General features: G+C 39.9%; 1 protein-coding gene across 15 annotated transcripts in view; it reads left to right on the forward strand.

Annotated features, from left to right (window-relative positions):
• Positions 1 to 14,948, forward strand: part of Crem (cAMP responsive element modulator) — an 83,637-nt gene extending 68,689 nt beyond the window's left edge. For 7 of the 15 annotated variants that reach the window (XM_090319134.1, XM_090319138.1, XM_090319136.1 and 4 more), the window contains 3 exons: positions 4,153 to 4,188; positions 7,868 to 8,024; positions 13,834 to 14,346. In XM_090319134.1, the coding sequence (XP_090175260.1) occupies positions 4,153 to 4,188; positions 7,868 to 8,024; positions 13,834 to 13,978 (338 nt within the window). In that variant the 3' untranslated portion in view covers positions 13,979 to 14,346. Of the gene's footprint in view, positions 1 to 132; positions 205 to 4,152; positions 4,189 to 7,867; positions 8,025 to 13,833 lie in introns of those variants that run through there. The other 8 variants (XM_090319135.1, XM_090319139.1, XM_090319142.1 and 5 more) reach the window with 5 other exon arrangements.
• The last annotated feature ends 447 nt before the right edge of the window (positions 14,949 to 15,395 follow it).

Below are 15,395 nucleotides of genomic sequence, written 5' to 3' on the forward strand. Positions count from 1 at the left end.
ACGTCACCGCGCTTCCTGGAATCGTGTTCCGGCGGGGAAGTGGAAAAGTTAAGACTGGAGCGAGCGACGCACATTGACGTCAGCCGCGAGGCCCGTGGAGGTTGAGTCAGTTCCTCCCTCGCCTCTGGTCGGAGCGCGGCTGCCCGCCCTCCCTCCCTCCCTCCCTCCCTCCGAGCCCGCCTTTGTGTAGTAAGGTTCCTCGGGGTAAGTTCCTGCCGGCCGGGGCAGGGCGGTGTGAACGCACGGGAGGGCGGGGGGGGGGGAGGGGGAGGGGGAAGGGGAGGGGGCGGGGGGGGGGTCGTGCCTCCGCCTGGGCTATATTTAGGCTGGAGGGGCTCCTGGCTCCGACCAGATCTGTAGAAACTTGGGGTTCGGAGTGCTCTCTAGTGCTCAGTCCCAGAAGTGCTTCCCTCCCCCTCCTCCTCCCAATCCCCCCTCCCCCCCGGTATTTACATCTCTACCCAGTAGTTCTGTAAGTGGCTTGCTTTATTTAGTTACAGATAAGCGATTTTGAAAGACTGTGTTACTCGTGACCTTTGTGTGGGTTGCAACATTGTTTGCTGTATGCGGTCGCTCCTATGTGTTCACCCGGTTCTGCTTTTGCACTGGAATTGGAAACTTGAAAAAATACAAAAATTAGGATCTCGAGGGGGTGATTACACCTCTCCCCCCGCCCCCCAGCCTTTTAGCCCACTGGAGTGAGTGGCTTTAGCCTCTTCCTGCATTGGTACATTCCATTGTGCTGAGAAAAGTTTTTGTGAAGTTACAGAGGTGCCATACATTGCAGAAACTCTCGAAGGACAAACTTACTCTAGAGTACAAATGAACTTAAAATGATCAAAAGATACACACAGCACATAAATTCTTAGAACCAAAAGATGTTGTGCATGTATTTCTTTGTATATTTATTTCCTAAATATTTCAGTCTTATCTTTTAAGCTAAACTTTTAATTCCTCTTCACTATTTGTCTTATTTAATCATGAAAGTGAACATAGTAATAGAATAAAATAGGAAAATTGAATATCAAATATGTGTAAACACACATGCTTAAGGAAAACAATAATGGTTTGGTAAATAAACACACATTTAATTTTTTAAAATAATCTGCTTTGTCAGTAATGCTCACCACCCACAATCTCCCTTTCCAATTTAAAACTTTTTAAAAAAATACTGAATTTTAGAAATGTCAATCTAGACCATTTGTTCCACAAGACCTGATTGTGTCTTTTGTAATGATTTTTCTTTTTAAAAAATTAATGTTATTGTCAGGGTAATATACAGAGGAGTTACAGATACATAGGTAAGGTAGTACATACACATCTTGTCAAACATTTTTACACCCCCCCTTCCAAGTTTTTCTCCCACTTTCCCTCCCTCCCCAATCCCTCTCCTTGTAATGATTGATTGATTGATTGCCAGTCCTGGGTTTGAGCCCTGGGCCCCAAGCACTGTCTTTGGGTTTTCTCAAGGCTAGAACTCTAGCCACAGCACCACTGCCAGCTTTTTCTACGTATGTGGTACTGAGGAATCAAACCTGGGTTTTTGTGCATGCTAGGCAAGCACTCTACCACTAGGCCAAACTCCTGGCCCAGCCCCCTTATCTTTTTTTCTCAAGATTGGTGCTCTTCCACACCTCCATCCAGCATTTTTTTTTTTCTGATTAATTGGAGATTAGAGTCTCAAGGACTTTCTTGCCCTAGCTATAACTTCAACCCTCAGTCCTCAAATCTCAACTCCCTGATTAGCTAAGATTATAGGCATGAGCCACTTATGTCTGGTGCTGCTGCTGCTGCTGCTTTTTTAATTTCTGTTTATAAAACTGTTATTCTTGACCCCTAAAATTGATTTTATGACCCATTTGTGGGCTACAACTTAGTTTCAAGATCTCTACATATGGATCAATTCTTTTTCAATACTTTAAAATCATCTTTAGATAATTGTACAAGAAGGTTTTAGTTCAACATGGCAATTTATGAGTACACTGCATGCTGTCACCCTTCCATCACCCCCACTCATCTATCCTGTCAGTTCTAAATGCTTGGCCTAGAAAAGATTTAGCAGCATTTGTTTATGAGATCATAGAGCCAAATATAAAAAGTAAATATGTGCCCTTCATAGGATTGTATTATTGATTCTCTTAGATATAATTTAAATTTTTAGTAGCAATTTCATAAGCTGATTGTGTTAGGAACATAATTTCTTGACTGAGTCTTAAAAGATAAGTTATGGTCAAGCTGGATTTCAAAATTATTAAAAACAATCCTTGCCAATATTGAGATTTGGGGGAAAAAAGTGTCTGGTTTCATAGGCGAGGGAAAAGGTGAATTCCTCTTTGGAAATTGATTGTGTTTGGAAATTTTGGCATAAAGGGATAGTTTTGATGAGGTTCTAACTTTCCAAGTTATTTGCATCTAGAGTTATAACTAGGTTGGAATTAGGAATGCATCACTTATCTACCTGAGGTTTCAATAAAAACCCTATAAAGGATAACTCTGAAAATGGTTATTACATAGTTTCTCTACTGCTTCTGAAAATATGTAGTATTTATGATATGTATTTTACTTTCCCTTGCTTCATTTTTATATGACTATATGCCTAATAAAATTATTGTAATAGTTTATATTTAATTTATACAACTATTCAAGTAAAAAATCATTTAGGGTTATACAGTAGCATAAATATAAAGCTGCCATAGAAACTAGCAGATTATAATACACATGAAGCAGTAGATAGGTTAAAGGCTGGGAAGCCACTGAAGAGACCATGGTGAAGAAAAAGAACTTGACCTGCATCTTGCATCTTCCCTAATACTCATGGATGAGGTGTGTGTGTGGGGGGGGGGGGGTGCGTATGTAACTGCATGCAGATCAAAGTGGATTAATGAGGCTTCTAGGCTTACAAAAGTAGTGCAAGTACTCAGGAGGCTGAGATCTGAGAATCTTGGTTCAAAGCCAGCCCAGGCAGACATATTGAAGAACTTCTTACTTAACAATGTAAAAAAAATCCCTCATATGTAAGTTAGGTTGATTATGGTCATTATTTTACTATATATCTCAAAGTATCACATCCCACACCTAGAATGTATACAATTTGTACTTGTCAGTTATGTATCAGTAAAGCCAAACAAAAATGTTTAATGACTTTATTCTTTGTGGTCTAAGTGCTAGGTAATTGTATAGTGAACTCTTTAATCGTCATTTTTCTATGTGATTATTTTAATTTTCCTAGGCAAAAATTGAGCAATGGGGAAGGAAAACTTTTGAGAGCATGGGAAAACATTGGGCCTAATGTGGATATTAGGAACACTGGTGTGATTGTAGAGAGAAAAAGAATGGAAGAAACAAAATAGGTAGGATGAGTAGCTAACAGGAGCTGGGACAAAGCCACCTGCCCTTGCTATAACTGCTAACCTGTCTTGCTTCTTGAGAGATGTGTTAAGATTCATGCTATACAGTGAAATAGAAATCACACTTGTAATCTTAGCATGCAACAGGCAGAGAGGCAGGAGTATCACAAGAGACCCTGTCTCAAAAAAAAAAAAAAGAAGAAGAAGAAAAGCTTTTTATGCAGTTAATGTGTTGTTCAGTACTATAACATCTCAGTAAATGGTTGAATAAAGTCACCAGCATTTGGGATGTTGGCAATTGTTTCAATTTGGAAACATGCTAAAATACTCAAATCATTAGGTTGGTTTGTTTCCTACTGTGACTTGTGTGGTTCTCAGTTTTATTCTTACTAGTCTGGCAAGAGGCTATCATTTAGTTAATTTACAATTCTCCAACAAGCCTCTATTTTCAATGGCTAGACACTCTGAAAAGGACATTTTGTGTTATCTTTTACTAGGAATTTTATTCTTTAGAGTATTATACATTTTAAAAAAGTTCTTGGGCATATGTGGAAACAAAGTGAGGATTGAAAGGCTCCTCTGGTTTGTTAGAAGAGAAACTCCAGGGCAAATTGTATGTATGGACATTACAAACCTTTACTGTACAGCGTAAGCATAATTTGAAACGGGGTCTTTCAGTATATAAGAAAGGGAAGAGGAAGGAGGGGGTACCATTACCTGAATGCTACTCTGCTAGACACTGTCATACATAGGTTTAAGGGTTTGTTAAGAGTATGAAATGAGATAATGTATCCCCATTTTACAGATGAGGAAGCTGAGCTTGCCCCAAGTCACATGGCGGGTAAGTGGCAGAGCTGGCCTAGAACCAGACTCCAAATCCCTTGTTTTTTCTGTTGTTCCGTGTTTAAGGCTGGCAAAGAGAGGTATGAAGTCAACCAGAACTGAGAGTCAGAACAGTTTGTTCCCAAGAAATCTTTGATACCAAAACCCACAGTTTGTTTTCCAATCAGGACATAGATAATGAGAAATACATTATAATTAAAACCCTTTGATTTTAAAAGGCCATGTAAGCCTGCCACCAAATTACATCTGTAATCCTAGCTATTTAGGAGGAGCTATCTGAGAACCATGGGTTGAAGTCAGCTCCAGCAGGAAAGTCTAGAGACTCTTATTTCCAATTAATCACATGAAAGGGATGGAAGTGGAGCTGTGGCTCAAGTGGCAGAACTCTAGTGTTGAGCATAAAAGTTTAGGGACAGTGCTTAGGCCCTGAATTCAAGCCCTAGGACTGGTACAAATTAAATAAGCAAATGTAAATCAGCCCATCACTGGAGCTCACACTTGCAATTCTAGCTACTCAGGTGGCTGAGATCTGAGTGTCATGGTTTGAAGTTAGATGGATGGGGCAGGAAAATCCATGAGTTAATTACCAATTAACCACCAGAAAACAGGAAGTGGTGATGTGGCTCAAAATTTTAGAGCACTAGCTTTGAGCAGTAAAAGCTCAAGGACAGTGCTCAGTCCCTGAGCTCAAGCCCCAAGACTGAAAATAAAAATAACTAAATAAGCAAATACAATAATAAACTTGTAAGATGGATCAAAGTATATCAGAGGAAAGCTTTAGGAATGAGGGCCTTTTGTGTGTGTGTGTGAGTTGTGAGGCTTGAACTCAGGGTCTGGGTGCTGTTCCTGAGTTCATTTGCTCAGGGCTGGTGCTCTATCACTTTTTTATTTTTTTTACCAGTCCCAGGGCTTGAACTCAGGGCCTGAACACTGTCCTTGGGCTTTCTCAATGCTAGAGCTCTACCACTTGAGCCACAGCACCATTTCTGGCTTTTTCTATGTATATATGTTACCAAGAAATCAAACCTGTGTCTTCATGCATGCTAGGCAAGCACTCTCCCACTCCCAGCCCCTCAATCATGTTTTCAGGAAATCAAAGTAAAATTCTACAGGTAGTCATGGTAGCATAATCCTGTGATCCCAGCACTTAGGAGGCTGAGAGGCAGGAGGGTTCACAAGGCCAGCTGAGATATATACAGCAAGACCTTTTCTCAAGGAAGGGCGGGGGGAGGAGGAGAGAGTCAAACTAGCTTTACTTCCTGTTGCAGAAAACAGCACCGTTCAGTGTTAGAAAAAGGAATCTCTGTGCGTTCCTATTGGGGTTTGCACTTCCTCGTGAGCAGTATTTGGAAGGAGCACCCATAGGAGCAGATCCATTTCCTGGTGCCTCCAGCCAGTAGTGTTCCGGTTTTACAATGCCTATGGAGCCTCCAGATGTTGTATTATTTTGCCTTAATTGTCCCCCAACCCCCTGGCCTGCATGTGGGGGGAAGGGAAAGAGAAAGGCTGTGCTTTGCTTCATTTCCCTCCTTCATATCTTCCAATATGAACAAGATAGTTAAAGAACCAAAAAACTAACATCCAAAACATTTTTTCCACTTGAGCCACAGCACCACTCCCAGCCTTTTCTGTGTATGTGGTACCAAAGAAGGACTCAAACCCGGGTCTTTGTGCATGCTAGGCGAGCACTCTACCACTAGACTTCGCTCCTGGCCCAAAAGTATTTCATCATCTTCTTCCTTTTTTTTTTTTTTTTTTGAGCAGCATTTGGTTCAGATCAGATTTTTTTTTCAATATTGAACCACTTTAATAACCTGTCAATTTCATTGTTTAATCCATTTTTCCCAGCTCTATCCAATGAAAAGACTAGAACTAGAGAAAACCCAGTGGCAACGGACAATCACCTGTAGTATCAGATCAGATTTTATATGATCTAATCTAATAACTTTTTAACCTCTCTTTCTTTTTTTTTTTTTTTTTTGGTTGGCCATGGGGCTTGAACTCTGGGCTTGGGCACTTCCCTGAGCTCTTCAGGAAGCATTGGTGGTAGAAACATATTTCATCACGCTAAACCCATCTGTCTTTTCTAGGAAGCAATATTTATTTCACTTGATAGACAAATTTTGAGTATAAGTTAGAAAACTGAACAATGACTTTTAGCCACCAATCTGAATACCAAGTAATTTTAGGTCTTTTAGCTATAGGTTTATACTGCACTTAGGATGTTTTAAAAATTAATACTTAATATGTTTTCCTTAAAAACAAACCTAGAAGTTGAGTGCTTGTGGCTTATACCTATAATCCTAGGTATTTAGGAAGCTGAGATCTGAGGATCACAGTTCAAAGTCAGCCCAGGCAAAGAAAGTGTGTGAGACTTATCTCCAATTAAACATACACACATACAGCACCAGAAGTGGAGCTATGGCTCAAATGGAACAGCACTAGTCTTAGACACAAAAACTCAGGGACAGCATGAGAGGCCCTAAAAACAAAACAACAAAACCCACCAACACTGACAACCAAAAGCCCTAGACCAAAACATTATAGTATACTGGAGTTTTATTTTTATACATATTCAGCTACAACTGCATCAAGCTAGATTCCTTCTCTTCCGTCATTTTCTTGGAATAGGCTTTCCCCTTGGTTTTCAGTAACTGCTTCAGGCATGATCGAAGGTGCAGAATAATATTTCTCTTATTTGGGACACACAGAGGATGGACTTGCTCCCCTCGATTAAAATGTTCACAAAGGTGTATCTGAGCTAGCAGCCCCATTGGCTTACTGGAGTGGTTGTTACTTTTAGAATCAAGTGTGAGTTGCTTGTTAAAACAGCCCTTGTGAATAATGACATAGAAGCACACAGATTGTATTCAAAGCAAAACCAGTACTCAAAGCTCATTGTTTCTGGTGAGTTTTCCCTGTGCTGTGGAGGTTGCTTGAGTCTCTTGTCTCAAGGTGTGCTCCTTCTGTTTCTCACCACCTTACAATCAGTAAAGTCACAGTGGTATATTTATTGAGTCATTGTCCAAGTATTCTCATTATGGGAATCATTGCCCCCTCCCCCAGCTGCTTTTCTGTAAACATTTACTAGCACAAATCTGATTTGAAGAAATCAGTCAAAAAGCCTTTCAGGAAAACTTTGTTAAAATATTTCCATTTTTCTATCTTAAATGTGGAAAACATTCTGAAATATTCCTGTCTTTGTCCCAAAGGTGAAGAATGTCTTTCATATATTCCTATAATTCTCAGAATAATCCTCTGTATTTTTACATATCAATAAGGATGATTTTGTTATGTAACAGAGGATCATCCTTATTGATATGTAAAAAATATGTCACAAGCTGGGTGCAAGTGACTTGTGCCTATAATCCTAAGGATTCAGGAGGCTGAGATCTGAGGATCGTGGCTGGAAGCCAGCTTGGGGAAAAATGTCAGGGAGATGCTTAACCTCCAGCAAACCACTCAGAAAAAGCTCAAGTGGTAGAATACTAGCCTTGAGCAGAAGCAGCTCAGGGACAGTGCTCAGGCCCCGAGTTCAAGCCCCAGAACTGGTGCACACCTGCACACACACACACATACACACACACACATACACGCACGCATGGTATGTCTCTTACGGGTTAATTTTATACCACACATATGTTTATCTATACTCGTACAATTGTGTTTGGCTGCAGCTGCCACAGGGGACATGCCCACTTACCAGATCCGGGCTCCTACTACTGCGTTGCCACAGGGTGTAGTGATGGCCGCCTCACCAGGAAGTTTGCACAGCCCCCAGCAGCTAGCGGAAGAAGCAACACGGAAACGGGAGCTGAGGTTAATGAAAAACAGGTAAGATGTTGCCCTGGAAATCACAGACCACTTCTGGGACAGGTGTGTGTGTGTGTGTGTGTGTGTGTGTGTGTGTGTGTGTGTGTGTGTGTGTGTGTGTGTGTGTGTGTGTGTGTGTGTGTGTGTGTGTGTGTGTGTGTGTGTGTGTGTGTGTGTGTGTGTGTGTGTGTGTGTGTGTGTGTGTGTGTGTGTGTGTGTGTGTAGTACTGGGGCTTGAACTCAAGGCCTCATACTCTCAGTTTTTCCCCCAAGGCTGGCACTCTACCACTTAAGCCACATCTCTACTTCCAGCTTTTTGCGGTTAATCGGAGCTAAGAGTGTCTAGAATTCATCTGCTCCAGCTGGCAAAAAAAAAAGTTATATAGTTAAACTTTTACATGATATACGATGAATATGAGGGCTACATTTGTTCACTCTTCCTTCCCTCCCTTTGTGTCCTCACTGGGGTCCCTTCCCCAACCTGTTGCTAATTCCTGGCGTTCATTTTTTTTTAGCCAGTCCTGGGCTTGAGCTCAGGGCCTGAGCACTGTCCTTGGACTTTCTCAAGGCTAGAGCTCTACCACTTGAGCCTCAGCACCACTTCCGGCTTTTTTTTCTATGTATGTGGTACTGAGGAAGTGAACCTGTGTCTTTGTGCATGCTAGGCAAGCACTCTACCACTTGGCCCAACTCCCAGCCCTCCTTTTTTTTTTATTAAAGAATTTATTAACATTGATTTTTTACATCATCTTTCAAATGAACATGTTTAACAAACAAGTATTCAAGAAGGGAATCTATACATTTTTTTTAAGCAGTTCATTTGTTGTTCAGAGGAGTTATACCTTTTGATTCCGCCTCTAAATATGCTATCCTTTTGTCACTTTGTTTGAATCACACTACTTTTTTTTCATATATTTTTATTGTAATTAATAGAAGGGTTACATTATATTAATCAGATAAAGGTGCATTACTTCACAAACATTGATCCCCTTTCTCATGTCCTGCTTCCCATTTTCCTCCTCCTCCCCCCTCACAACTTGATTCCCCCCTTTCCTCTCCTATTTCAAACAACCAATTAAGCATATATAAAATATATCAGATCACAAGGTGAATCACACTAACTTCTAAAACACTAATAGACCTTGGTTACAAGTGTCTATTTTGCACATGGTATTTCTCTGTGATGTATTGTGATAAATATGTTAGCTTCTTTGGTAGCCAGATCAGTTTAATTGTTCAACTGTTTTGTCATTTACTCTGTTGTCTGTTACTATGTATTTTTCACTGTTATAATGAAATAAATATAATTCTGATCAATTCTAGTAAAACGGAGATCCAAAAAAAAAAAAAAAGAATTAAACTCACTCATCCCTCCACCTCTTAGCTGCCTGCTAAGGTTATGTACGGGATGTGTGTTTCCAGTTTGTTCTTTTGTCATTTTCTCTCATTTTTTGTTCCATACACCTGTAATTTTATTTTTAAACATCAGTTTTTCATAAAATTTTTCAGACATTTAAATTGAAACAAAAAATTATTTAACTTAATTTACATATTTTTGGCTTAGTTCTTCTGGAGAATGGTATAAATTGTCTTAGAAAATGAACTAATCATCTAAGTATTTCCCAGTAGTAAAAAAGCAAAACATTACACATGGAATCACCTGCTTACCTCTTCCCAGATCCCCAGAGTGAGGCCCTGTCTCAAAAAGAAATCTCCAACATGCCACAGGATTGGGTGGTTTGTTTTTGTGATGTTCATGGGCTTGAACCCAGAGTCTAGACATTGTCCCTGAACTTTTTTGCTCAAGGCTAATGCTCTACGACTTCAGCTACAGTTCCACTTCTGGCTTTTTGCAGGTTTAATGCAGATGAGTCTCACAGACTTCCCTGCCCAGGCTGGCTTCAAACTATGATCCTCAAACCTCAACCTCCTGAGTGGCTAGAATTACAGGCTTAAGCCACACGTGCCCAGCTCAAGGTTTATTGTTTTTTTGTGGAGGTTTTTTTTGGTCGTGGAGTGTAAACTCTGGGCCTGGGCACTACCTCTGAGCTCTTCAGCTCAAGGCTAGCACTCTACCACTTGAGCCACAGCACCACTTCCAGCTTTCTAGTTGTTAATTGGAGTCTCATGCACTTTCATGCCCTGGCTGTCTTTGAACCGTTATCCCTCAGACCTCAGCCTCCTGAGTATCTAGGATTATAGGCATGAGCTACTGGCACCCAACTTTGAGATTACTTTAAAAAAAGGTTTTCAGCTGAAATAAAAATGTACTTTTTGAGCTTTCCGGAGCTACGAATGCAGTTGGCTTCTAGTCATCAAAGGTACATTATGAAGTTTACTTTGGAAATGTAAAGCTTGCTTATAATGCAAAGTATAAAATTGTTCAGGTCCAGGAGTGTGGCCCTGTGGTAGAGTGCTTGCCTAGCATGCCTGAAGCCCTGGGTTCAATTCCTTGATACCACATACAAAGAAAAAGCTGAAGTGGTGCTGTGGCTCAAGTGGTAGAGCACTAGCCTTGAGAAAGCTCACGAACACTGCCTAGGCCCTGAGTTCAAGCGCCAGGACTGGCAAAATAAAAATAAATCAATGATGCTTTGTTCTGCTCAGAGAAGAAAGTGTTCCGGCCCTGAGTTCAAGCCCCAGGACTGGCCAAAATAAAAAAAAAAGGAGAGTCCATTTATTCGTCAGGTCACAGTACTGCTGCTTCTCCTCCCTGCAGCAGGCCAGAAGAAAGGAGAATGGCCAAGCCCTAACCTGCAGCTAGCTGAATGTGAACCTTCTGAAGACCTCTCCCAGAAGACCACCCCACCCCAGCCCCTTTGACCCACGTTTCACTGGTAGAAATAGCTCCCCAGTCCGTAGCTGCAAAAGATGCTGAAGGACTGAGTTTTGCTTTCCAAATCTCAATTTTTACATTAGCACAAGAGAAAATAGGTTTCTTAGTATCTGTTTAGCAGGTTTTAAGTGTTTTTTTCTTTTAAATGTTTATTTATTTATATATACTTTTGAAGACAAGGCCATACTCTCCACACCAGGCTAAGCCTAGAACTTTTTTTTCCCCCCAGTACTGTGGCTTGTACTCAGGGCCTGGGCAATGTCCTTGGACATTTTGCTCAAGGCTACCACTCTACCACTTGAGCCACAACACCACTTCTGGCTTTTTCTGTGTATGCAATACTGAGGAATAGAACCCAGGGCTTTGTGCATGCTAAGTGAGCACTCTACCACTCCACTAGGCTACGCTCCCAGCCTCAAGCTTAGAACTTTTAGTCCTATTGACTCAGGGCAGGGATTATAGCTGTGTGCCACTATACCCAGCTTCTATGTTTTTGTTTTGTTTTTTACTCTCTTGTAACTTTCTTGTGAGAGTCATTCTGATAATAAGCTTTGCAGGCGAGGAACAGATTAGAAAAGATTACAAAATGAATTGGCCAATAACTGTGATATGTAATCAGGATTGTGTGTGTGTGTGTGTGTGTGTGTGTGTGTGTGTGTGTGTGTGTGTGTGTGTTGACGTGGTACTGGGGTTTGAACTTGGGGCTTTGTGTTTCCTAGCAGGTGCTCCATAACTTGAGCCATGTTGCTAACTCCTTTAGCTAGAATTATTTTTCAGATAGGGTCTTATTGGGGTAGCCTGAACTTTAATCCTTTGCCCTTTGCCCTTCATATATAACTGCAATTATAGGCATGTGCTACCATTCATGTTTGTTTTTTGAGATAGTGTCTCACTACTATTTGATCTTCTCCCCACAGTCAGGCAGTCTGTATGCCAGAGCCTGCCTACCACACTAACACCAAAGTTATCTCAACTTGGCTACAATGTAAGCTTTACACTTGACTAAATGGGAAATATGTAGGTTTTACAATTACCATAAAAAAATCATTGGTTTAGTCAAGATACATTGGTTGGCATTGAGAATAGATATTTTATTAATTTCTATCAACACAGCAATTTATTTCTTTTCAGCCTGAGGATAGATGGCTTCAACCACAAGGCCTGACAACTGAGCTGCCTATTAATAGAAGAGACAGGTGTTTTCCATAGTAGAGAAGCTCACTGTGTCCAGTCGTGTATGCGTTGACTGCTTTGTGCTTGCCATGGCTTGACTCTTAGAAACATACACACAAATGCACGCACACATGTAAAATATAAAGTATGGACATTTACCAGAAACAAAACAACGTGGTAATTAAAAAATCAAAGACCTTACAACACTGCAACTAGGTATTTAAATCTTCACTTCGTGGTAACTGGTTTTGTTTCATGGCTCTCTTCCTTCTAATGGAGAATTTAATGACATAATCCTAGTATTCACAACTGCATTTTTCACTATGGAAGAGATGAATGAATTATGTCCTCAAACTAGAATGTTTGTGTGTTTGGATTTATTCTTAGCTTCTTCCTGTGCATCACTTTGATTAAATTACTCCGTTTTTCCAGGCTCAACTCACTTTTCCTTCCTTCTTCTTCTTTTTTTTTTTTTAATGTTAATCAGTTGAAAGGTCCAGAACTTTGTGAGTTCACAGGGTGAGTGCCTTGTTATTGTCTAGAAGGTAGGGGCTGTTTCCTGCAGTTCATGGGATTTCAAAGTTTCTTTTCTGCCAACTCTTGCGTCTCATAAAGAAAACACAGATGATTTTGCAGTGAGTGTCATCTATGCTCAAAATAGAACATTTGGGCAAATCTGTTGCATGTGTCACAGTTCAGGATTGTAGTAGTATGCTAGCTGGAATTATAGTAACTCATTTAGCGGTGTGACATTTCCTTTGTTAAAAAAAATAGATGATAATATAAAGCAAATATGCTGGAATTGAAGACTCTGAAATTAAGTTGTTTCAGAGGGAATCTTTTGTAAAGGATTTAAACAAGTGTTGACGTCCCCTTCTCCTTACAAAGAAAAGGCAAAGGAAAAAACATTGGCAATCTTAATTGTGTTTTTGGTGGAATTGTGCATAAATATGACTAACTCTTCTATTTATTTCTGTCTGTTGTTTCAGTCTGTCCTCTTTTGGCTGCTTATGTACTGCTTTAAAATTTTGCATCCTGAATATTAAGTTTAGTATCTGCATATTATAATGCATGTGCTTATGGAATAGTCTTGTAATGTGCTCTTGAGTTATTCAATAATTTCCTTTTTTCTGTAATTCTAATTGTGGTGTTCGCATATTTGTGAGTTTAAATTTGTCTAAATTACTGAATGTTTTATTGTGTGATCTGTTTAATTTTTGGAAGCAGAGTCTATGTCATTTTCATTTTTAAGAATGTATATATTATGTCTGTTTTTGTGCTTTATTCATGCTGTGTTTTGTAGTCAAAAAAAAAATCCCACCAAAACCAGTCTGATTGATCTTGTTTTACTGATTGATCTTGTTTTACTGAGATTTAATCTTGAAGAATAAAAATCTTCAATATTAATATTAATGTTTTCTGGAGATTCATCCTTACAGTCATTTAAACCAAATAAAATGTGCTATTGTGATGGAGTTGGTGGCTTTGGGAAAACAAATAATAATGGAGAGAATTGGAAGGACATATGGATGTGTTTGTAGAAATTCCACCTGAGAATTTGGTCCTATTATTGTTTACCAAACACAGTTTTGGTTATTGTCACCATGGGATGTATGCCCCAAGAAAACACCATTTGGGCAAATGGATCGGTCTCTGTTGTCTTCCAAGAAGGCCCATGCATGGTTGTATTTGTTGTGTGGCTTTGCCCAAACCTTTCCTAGGACTGACTGGCTGTTTGAAATGGGGCCAGATGTTCACTGAGCCTCTGTGCAGTGCACTGGGAAGTGGTTCTTGTAGTCATTTGCCTTGTGTTGGTTCCAGGGAAGCTGCTCGGGAGTGTCGCAGGAAGAAGAAAGAATATGTCAAATGTCTTGAAAATCGTGTGGCAGTGCTTGAAAACCAAAACAAGACCCTCATTGAGGAACTCAAGGCCCTCAAAGATCTTTATTGCCATAAAGCAGAGTAACTGTCTTTGACCTTGATTACTGGGAACTCTAACCAAGGCAGGCGATACAGCGGTCCTTCTAGTCACCAGTGTGGACTTGTGGAAGGGACATTTGTGACCTTGACTAAGAATCCAGTTTGTCTGAGTGTGTGAACTTGAATTGGGAATATTGTTTCAAGATTTGGAGTATATTTCTGATTACATTTACCAAGCTTATGTCCACATATTTGTCAGTAGCATGCAAAAACAACAACAAAAACAAATGTTTTGTTTGCCCTTATGCCTCTACTTTTTCCAGGGAAGCTGCTAAAGAATGTCGACGTCGAAAGAAAGAATACGTGAAATGTCTGGAAAGTCGAGTTGCAGTGCTGGAAGTTCAGAACAAGAAGCTTATAGAGGAACTTGAAACCTTGAAAGACATTTGCTCTCCCAAAACAGATTAGTAGAAATATTTAACTATGAACTGACTACAGCATGTACAGTTGCTTTTGAAAGCAATACAATATATAGCCGGCAAGAATAATGGCTTTTTCTTTGTATTATTCATCTTCCTTTCTCATCTCTTAACATTCCTAAAATGCTTCACTGTACGTACTTAACTCTTAGCCCGAAATACAATTTTTAAAAAGAGACAAACTGTAAAAAAAAGTATGTAAAAATTCTTGAAATATTTGTAAGACTTGTTCCAATGCGACATATTTTCAGTTCCCAATCTGTCATGAATAGCTTCCTACACAATAAAATTTCATACAGATCTTAAAAAAAAATCATTTTAGGAAAGGATGGTCAAAGATGCATATCCAGCAGTACAATAAAACCAAACCACAAAAATATCTCAGGAAATAACCGAAAGTCTATCTAATTATATGCCTGTGTGACAAGATAGCCTAGGAATGAATTTATGGCATTTATAGATTTATATATTAGTGGCTTTGTAAAGAAACTATTGTATTGCTGTCCTTCAATGCCGTAAAGACAATTTTTAATAGAACCATGTTGGTTGCACTTTGTAGTATTTGGTACTTATTTAAATATCTGAACATTTACTCTAGTATTTTTTGTAACTTCATTTTGTACTATGATCATTCTTGTAAAGGTTCTTAGTGTTGGTTTCATAATACCCAAAATGACACAAGGCCTCCTGGGACATTCCAAGGTATAGCTGATCTGCCCCGCCCATCTCATCAGAATGACTGTCCCGAGGCAGGAGTTGAACGTCTGTCATATTCAAGGCATCATTTCAGCTCCAGCACTGCAAAACAAGTCGTGTGTGCGCATGCGTGTGTGCATGTGTGCGTGCCATTCTGGAGCTTGAACTCAAGGCCTGGGTGCTATCCCTGAGTTTCTTTTGCTCAGGTCTAGTGCTCTGTCATTTGAGCCACAGCTCCATGTATGGCTTCTCTTTGCTTTTTCTTCTGGTACTTCATTGACTCTCTCT

The sequence above is a fragment of the Megascapheus bottae genome, chromosome 26, assembly GCF_031878675.1.
Source record: "Megascapheus bottae isolate mThoBot1 chromosome 26, mThoBot2.hap1, whole genome shotgun sequence".
NCBI lineage: Eukaryota > Metazoa > Chordata > Mammalia > Rodentia > Geomyidae > Megascapheus > Megascapheus bottae.